The sequence below is a fragment of the Poecilia formosa genome, unplaced genomic scaffold (genome assembly GCF_000485575.1).
Source record: "Poecilia formosa unplaced genomic scaffold, Poecilia_formosa-5.1.2 Scaffold2429, whole genome shotgun sequence".
Lineage (NCBI taxonomy): Eukaryota > Metazoa > Chordata > Actinopteri > Cyprinodontiformes > Poeciliidae > Poecilia > Poecilia formosa.
The window spans coordinates 1-8,363 of record NW_006802368.1 but is presented as its reverse complement, the minus strand read 5'-3'; the positions used below and the strand labels follow the sequence as shown (position 1 = coordinate 8,363).

At 44.6% G+C, this 8,363-nt stretch overlaps 1 protein-coding gene across 1 annotated transcript; it reads left to right on the top strand.

Annotated features, from left to right (window-relative positions):
* The first annotated feature begins 6 nt into the window (after positions 1–6).
* LOC103133246 (semaphorin-4B-like) lies at positions 7–5,765 on the top strand. Its single transcript, XM_007545020.2, has 5 exons — positions 7–687; positions 3,184–3,344; positions 3,419–3,481; positions 4,406–4,504; positions 4,590–5,765. The coding sequence occupies exons 1-5, from the start codon at positions 603–605 to the stop codon at positions 4,680–4,682; spliced, it is 501 nt and encodes a 166-aa protein (XP_007545082.1). The 5' UTR covers positions 7–602; the 3' UTR covers positions 4,683–5,765.
* The last annotated feature ends 2,598 nt before the right edge of the window (positions 5,766–8,363 follow it).

Genomic DNA, 8,363 nt, shown 5'->3' with positions numbered 1-8,363 from the left:
TGCCATAGAGAGTTAAAAACATCTGGAATATCTGGTTCTATTGTATCAGTTGAAGGAAAATTTGTTTCTGTTTTCAGGAATTTAAAGTATTTAAACTGAGCAGCAAATGAAGGAGAAACAGGAAATTTATCTGAGATCCAAGAAGATAGTTGGATGTTTTCCCTTCCTTCTCTCCTCATCCCTCCATCCCTCCTCAGCTGTAAATCCAGATCTTCTCCTTCGGCTGCAGCGGTTCCCTGAATCTCCTCAGATTCCTCTGATTTTTTCCTGATTTTCTGCAGAAGAAGAAACTCCGGCTCTGTTCTGCCGCTTCGTCTCTAAGTTGTGTGTAAATCTGAGGCGGAGTTTGGATCCGGACCAGAACTTCCTCCTCCTTTCTCTAAGTGGTTTTCAGAGAAGCGTGTTTAAAGTTCCTGAAAGCATCGCCGTTATCTGCTGCATTTCATCACATCCTGGAGCGCTGCCTCCTCCTCCTCCTCCTCTTCGTCGCCTCTGACCTCAGACTGAGGAGAGGAAGCTGCGGTTGTTCTGATCGTCACTCTGAGTGCTGCTGCTCTGCGCTCCAGACCCGACCCGACCCAGAGGCACCGGCGCTCTGCAGCATGGCCTCTTCACTCGCCCTCCTCTTCCTCGGCCTGCTGGGCTCCACGTGCGCTCTTCCTCCTCCTCGGATCTCCTTCCTGCTCAGTAAGTCGTCAGCTGAATGATTATTGATCGGCTCTGATCGGCAGGTTGCAGCTTTCAAACGAGAGGATGAAGAAATGTCAGCGTTCATCTTCCTCTCTGACGTTTTCCTGCCTCGGAGCCGATTCTGATTCGGTTCCGCCGTTTGGGTCAGAGAACATCTGATCAGAAAACTGACAGAAGTTTGTTTCCATGATTGGTCCAGAGTGAATAATGGAGCTGCTACGCCCAGTTTCATGGTCCAGCTGTGCTGTCATCTCCCAGAGGAGCGAAGGCGTTCTCATGATGCTGAGGCCAAACATCCAAACATTTTCAGCCTCATGATTTTAGTTTCATTTGAATTTTAAGTCAGATTTTTAATCAGTTTAAGTTTATTTAATCAGCATAAACAGATTAAATAAACTTAATTTATTAAGTTTATTTAATAAATAAATTCCAGAACAATCCAGTCAGCAGCGGTTCTGGTTTCCTTCTCCTGACCAAGCATGTGGCGACAGTGGACAGGAATCACTTCCTCTCCACCGAGAGGAAAACATCCAGCAGAACCAGAACCGGCTCCGTCTGACTGGCGCTGATGAGACAGGAAGTACAGAGAACGAGAACCGCGTTGCTGTCGGTTTGTTTTCACGCTTTAAATGAGGAATCTGATCTGGAATGTCGGCTTTTCATTCGACCAGAGCGACGCATGGAGACGCTTCCAGGGTTCGATACTGGAAAAGGTTTGAAATCAAACCAGAACCGAGTCGTCAAAATGACCAACATGGCCGCCGCGCTCAGCAGGTCTGCCTTCATGAAAACAACTTATAACCTGAATGTGGTTGATCAAACTGAGCTCAGATCTGCATGCAAAAACATCTGAGTCGCTACGGCAACCAAAACGTAACCACAGCCGGTCAAAATATTTGGAACATATATACTTAAAATTTAAATATTATTAGAGTGAGCTCATGAATCCTGATGCTCTGCCGGCATCAGAGTTTCAGAACCAAACGGGTTCAGACAGCTGGAAATGAAACACGGCAGCTACTGAGGCTTTTAAAACAAAAACTTTACATGCAGCAGAAAAACACATTTCTGTAATCAAAGTTACTGTGGTGATGTATTTACTCGCTAAATTAAAAATAAATAAGTTTGTCAGACAAGCAGCTTATAAAAATATTAAAGAACAAAAACATGCAGGCTTTGCAAACCTGTTGCATAATGAAAGGAAATGGTTGATTATTAGATTAAATCCTTATCAATATAATTCCACAAACTGAACTTGAACCACTTGAATTCATGTTAACCGATCAAGCAGATTAATTATTTATGGTGTAACATGACTGAGGTGACACTAACTCTGACCTGGTGTTCCTCAGGGACTTGTAGTGGTGACACTTTATCTTTTTAAGGATTTGAGGCTTCAAACGGGTCCAGAACTTTCCTAAAGGATCCTGCGATGCCTCCAGGCCAGAGACGGGTCACGGTTCCTCCACCAACTTCAGACTTTAATCAATATTTGTTTTTGCTGTTTTCTAATCATGTTACTGTATCGCTCAGAGGCGTTTTGTTTCCTGTGAGATAAAATCTGCTCTGCAGATTATTTAAAGGCGCTCAGACGAAGCGGCGCGTCTCTGCTGCTGTGAACCACATCCCGTCTGAGCAGAACCCCAGAAACAGGAAGCTGCCACTAAACTGGTCAGCTGACAGAGGAACCAACGTTTCTTCACCTGGCCTGTTTTTAGATCACCTTTAACTCACGTTCTGTGACTCAGACCTCAGTGGAAAGACGGAGGTAGACCCGAGATCAGCAATGGTTCCTGTGGGTTTTCAGATCAGCCAAACACTTTGACCTCACTTTGTCACAACGCTCACTAAACGTTTCCACTAAAACCCTGAGACAAACTGAGCAGACGTCTGATGAGACAGACTCGTTTTTAGATTTGATCTGGTTTCCGGTCCATCTTTCTTTATTCATTTAATAAAGTTAGCAACATATAAAAGTTCTTCATGTATAAAACAGCCTGATTGTTAAAGTCATTTTGTATAAATCTGTAAACAGAAACTCCTCACGTCCTCCACCTGTGATGCGGTGCAGCAAATAACGTTTATTCTGTACCCAGAATGCATTGCTGCTTCAATGCACCCAGCAAACAGTTTAAAACCTCCTGATGTTCAACTGAATCAGCAGCAGTTAGTAAAAAAAAACAGCTATGAACCAAAGAATCACTTCCTGAAGCAAAACACCTACAAGTGGAAAGACAAATTCAAACCTGTAGAGGGCGCTATGCTACATGGTAGTGCATGTTGTCATTGACATGGTGGCTATCAATATGGTTGAACTTGGTGCTGTAGGATTAGCTTACCCTAAACACCATGGTGGTGTAGCGCGCTAGCGGACCGAATATTTACTTAGCGCTTTAGAATTAGCGCAGCTAGCTTTTTAATTAGCGGCGCCAACTGTTGGTTCTGAAGAACCGTTGGCTCATCAGACCAACCGGTCGTGTTGTTTCTTCTCAGACTCACCAGAAAGACCTTTGGTTCACTTCAGCCTCACTGATGTCAGCAACACCACCACACTGTTGCTTAGCAACGACAGCTCCACCCTTTACGTTGGAGCTAGAAATGCCATCCTCTTATTGAACGTCAGCCGGAGTGATGTCATCAGCCTGAGGAGTAAGGTGAGCTCCCAGATCATCCAGGTGAAGCCGTCTGAGTCTTCCTGCTTTGACACTCAGGTGTTTGTTGTGTTCAGGTGACATGGAGTCCGTCCCAGACCGACACAAGAGACTGTGTGAACAAAGGGCAGGACCCGGAGGTAATGGGGGATCCGATGAGTCCGATTCCTCCCAGAACCCAGCCCGATGGAGGAGAAAACGCTGCTGCGTTTCGAACCCTGAAATGATCTTTTCTAATATTCCCATCATACAATGTTTTAACTGCAACATCAAAAACAGCAAAATGCAAGAATGGATCAGAGGAGCTGGTCGGTTGGGTCGGTTCTCCAGAATGTGGGCAGGACTGAGGGGTGGAAAGGTCATAGATTCGGGTTTTATTTGGGAGTTAAAGAAAGCGCTCTGAGTTTTACTAAACCACGATTAATTGATCAGATCTGCAGCTGAGCATCGTCTGCATAGTAGATGAGAAACGGGCCAAACACACAATCCTGTGGAACTCCATAACTGCAGCTGCTGTTCAGTGTACAAGTAGTTTTAAGGTATTTTTCACAGATAGAAATTCTACATGTCTTTATAAAGAGAAGTTCACATGACAGTTGGGACTTTCTCTGTGCGAGAAAGCCTCTGGTTGTCCTGAACCAATGGTCTGTGGTTGTTCAGGGTGAAAAATACACCAACCACTGGTTTAGCATTTCACTTAACCAAAGATGATTCAAAACCTACAAGAGGAGTTTCAGGGCCCATTTGACTGTTTCAAATGTTTTGATCTCCTCTTTTGCCCCAAAATGAAAACCTTCAACATTTGATTACCTCCAGCCTCAAAGCTTCAGAAAGTCGCTGTGAATTTTCAGTTGTTCAACATGAAAACCAAACAGACGAGCCAGAACAGCCTTCCCTCACATCTTCATCGACTCAGATCAAACCATTTAGAAAACAGTTTTGCTTCATGTCTGAGCAGTAGGAAACCATCTGAGAGTTTGGTTGATCAGCCAAACACTTTCCTTCAGTTGTTCAAAGTAACATCTGCTCCAAGTTCATCTGGGTTGTTTCCTTTCTGCCTGCAGGGCGACTGTCAAAACTTTGTCCATGTTGTTCAGCGAGTGAACTCCACCCACCTGTACGTCTGCGGCAGCAACGCCTACAACCCTCAGCAAGCCTTCATCGTGAGTCTTCATCCTCTTTTGAAAGGCAGGGATGGAAACAGCTCTTAGTGACTCCACAGTCACAGCTTCTGTTTGTCTCCTGCAGGACATGGAGCTGTCGGTGGTCCAGCAGGACAAAGCTAGAGGGCGCTGTCCGTTCAGTCCTTTTGAACGGAGCGCTGCAGTCATCATTGGTTAGTTTGGGTTTTACATTAATGTAGAGATCTACAGACAGGGCAGGTTACAGATATGTTTATGGATATTAGCAGCACAACATGTTGATTGCAGTTTCTATTTGAAGTCTATAAAAACTTGAGAAGAGTCAGGAAGAAGCTTTGCCGCACATGGACTGGACCAAGATACTCCTCTGTTGGACTCCTGGAGACTGGGCTCACTGGAACATGTCCATCCTTACAGTCTGCCTGATCCCAGAAAACCACCTGCTGCCTGAACAAGCGCTGTGGCACCCTCCTCCTCAGGAGCAGACGGTTCTGGAGCTTACTGGACCCTCTTGAAGCATCTTGTTGGGAGCTGAACTGCTCTTCTTCAAGTTCTTGATGAGCTTGATAACTTTCCTTTCAGCTGCTGCTATGGAAGGCTGTAGCTTCTCTTTGTAGGAAACCACTGAAGATTAGACTGATTAAACTCATAATCATCATCCTCTGCTTATCCAGGACCGGGTCTCTGTGGCAGCAGTCTCCTTTCCCAGCCACCTCCTCCGGCTTCTCAGAAAGAAGCCCAAGGCGTTCCTACACCAGCAGAGACGTATCGTCCTTCCAGTTTCCTGGCTCATCACCTTGGTTTCCTCCTGGAGGGACATGCCTGAAACATCTCCCTCACCAGGCACCCAGAAAAGATGCTGGTCACCTCAGCTGACTCCTCTCGATGTGAAAGAGCAGCAGCTCTGCTCCAGAATGACTGAACTCCTCACCCTCTCTAAAGAAGAGCCCAGCCTGAAAAGGAAACTTATTTTGGCTACTTGTGTCCAGGATTTCATTTTTTTAAATCATGACCCAAATTTTATGACTGAGAAATTTGTGAACAAGATTCCAAATACCATATTTTCTGGACTATAAGGCGCACGGGATTATAAGGCACATGCTAAAACATACGGTCAACAACAAAAAAAAGGTAACGGAAACAAAGCAGTAAGTTTAGTTGAACTTTATTCGACTATGTAACAATACACTCACGTTATTTTTTTATTATTCTTCCACAAATCCATTGAAGTCCTCCTCTTCTGTATCTGAATTGAACAGCAGGGCAAACATGCCAGGTTCCCTCTCATCATTGTCGGAGTCAGACTCGTTGCCAGGTGGCTGTTCAGTACGGTGGCCGACAGGTGCAAATGCGCAGCGACAGAGAAAACATGCAAACAAAAAAAGAGACGCAAACAAAAGTCCCTACTACTTTGCTCAACCCAAACAGCAGAAGATGCCTCAGCACTGCGGGATGTTGTTGATCAGATCGGCGGACTATTGACGTGAGGGTTCGACAGACAGAAATGTGAGCAAATTATTCATTTTCAAATACTCTCCACATCTCAGGAAGTGAGACATTACAGTTAAGTAAAACTGTATGTTTGAAGGATTGGCTTTACTCAGTGAAACCCATTTGCTCAGGAATAAATTAAATACTTTAGTGTAAAACATTTACAGCTGTTACCTGGTTTAATATGTGCGTTTCACCTCCACTCATAGTGGAAAACTAGCGGGAGTTTTTAAAACGATTTGCCGGGAGACATGGGTTCCCTCTCGGTGTGCCGAACCTGGATCTCCCGGCCAGCTGACAGCTGCTGTTAATGCAGATCTCCGAAAACGTCGGAGCGATATTGTAATTAGGTGATTTATTGATTAACCGAGCAGATATTTGAGATCTATACATCTACATTCTCCCTAAAAACATTGTAAAAAATAATTTTGTGTAATTTTAAGTGTAATACAGCAAAAATAATTTTGCCGCCATTGCTGCTTTTCTGAACGCCCATTTTAAAGGATGCAGACCCTAAATTTGGACACAGCTGTTTTTGTTGGACTCCCCCTAGTGGTCTGGAGCACTTTTTGTTTGCATCTTTTGTTTGGTGCATTTCATTTGTTTGCGTCTCTTTTTTTGTGTGCATGTTTTCTCTGTTGCTGCGCATTTGCACCTGTCGGCCACCGTAGGCTTTAGTGAAGCTCAGACAGTTAAGGCCGATGCATTAGCCCAGACATCCACCATCCATCCACACATGGAGGCGTAACTCGCCCGGCGCCGCCTCCCGTCTCAGTAAACGTGTGTTCAGTCTGTCGTCCATCGCTCCCAACTTCTGTTTGAACGGCCTGTTTACACCGATGTCCAGCAGTTGGAGTTCTTCTGTTAATCCTCCCGGAATGACAGCAAACTCAGAATCAGTTTGCTTCACTTCCTTTTTCCCAGTAGCAGTGAGACGGGCGCGCATGGAGTCGCAGATGAACAGGGACGGTGATGCGTGGAAAAACCGATCTGGTTTTTACCGAGGCNCTGAAAAGGAAACTTATTTTGGCTACTTGTATCCAGGATTTCATTTTTTTAAATCATGACCCCAATTTTATGACTGAGAAATTTGTGAACAAGATCCCAAATACCATATTTTCCGGACTATAAGGGGCACCGGATTATAAGGCGCATGCTAAAACATACGGTCAGCAACAAAAAAAAGGTAACGGAAACAAAGCAGTAAGTTTAGTTGAACTTTATTCGACTATGTAACAATACACTCACGTTATTTTTTTATTCTTCTTCCACAAATCCATCAAAGTCCTCCTCTTCTGTATCTGAATTGAACAGCTGGCCAAACATGCCAGGTTCCCTCTCATCATTGTCGGAGTCAGACTCGTTGCCAGGTGGCTGTTCAGTACGGTGGCCGACAGGTGCAAATGCGCAGCAACAGAGAAAACATGCAAACAAACAAAAGAACAAAAGTCCCTCCTGCTTTGCTCAACCAAAACAGCAGAAGATGCCTCAGCACTGCGGGATATTGTTGATCAGATCGGCGGACTATTGACGTGAGGGCTCGACAGACAGAAATGTAAGCAAATTATTCATTTTCAAATACTCTCCATATCTCAGGAAGTGAGACATTACAGTTAAGTAAAACTGTATGTTTGAAGGCTTGGCTTTAATCAGTGAAACCCATTTGCTCAGGAATAAATTAAATACTATAGTGAACCAAAAACATTTACAGCTGTTACCTGGTTTAATATCTGCGTTTCACCTCCACTCATAGTGGAAAACTAGCGGGAGTTTTTAAACGATTTGCCGGGAGACATGCGTTCCCTCTCGGTGTGCCGAACCTGGATCTCCCGGCCAGCTGACAGCTGCTGTTAATGCAGATCTACGAAAACGTCGGAGGAATATTGTAATTAGGTGATTTATTGATGAACCGAGCAGATATTTGAGATCTATACATCTACATTCTCCGTAAAAACATTGTAAAAAATAATTTTATGTAATTTTAAGTGTAACAGCAAAAATAATTTTGCCGCCATTGCTGCTTTTCTGAACGCCCGTTTTAAAGGATGCAGACACTAAATTTGGACACAGCTGTTTTTGTTGGACTCCCTCTAGTGGTCTGGAGCACTTTTTGTTTGCATCTTTTGTTTGGTGCATTTCATTTGTTTGCGTCTCTTTTTGTGTGTGCATGTTTTCTCTGTTGCTGCGCATTTGCACCTGTCGGCCACCGTAGGCTTTAGTGAAGCTCAGACAGTTAAGGCCGATGCATCAGCCCAGGCATCCGCCATCCATCCACACATGGAGGCGTAACTCGCCCGGCGCCGCCTCCCGTCTCGGTAAACTGTGTTCAGTCTGTCGTCCATCGCTCCCACGCCGCTCCCAACTTCTGTTTGAACGGCCTGTTTACACC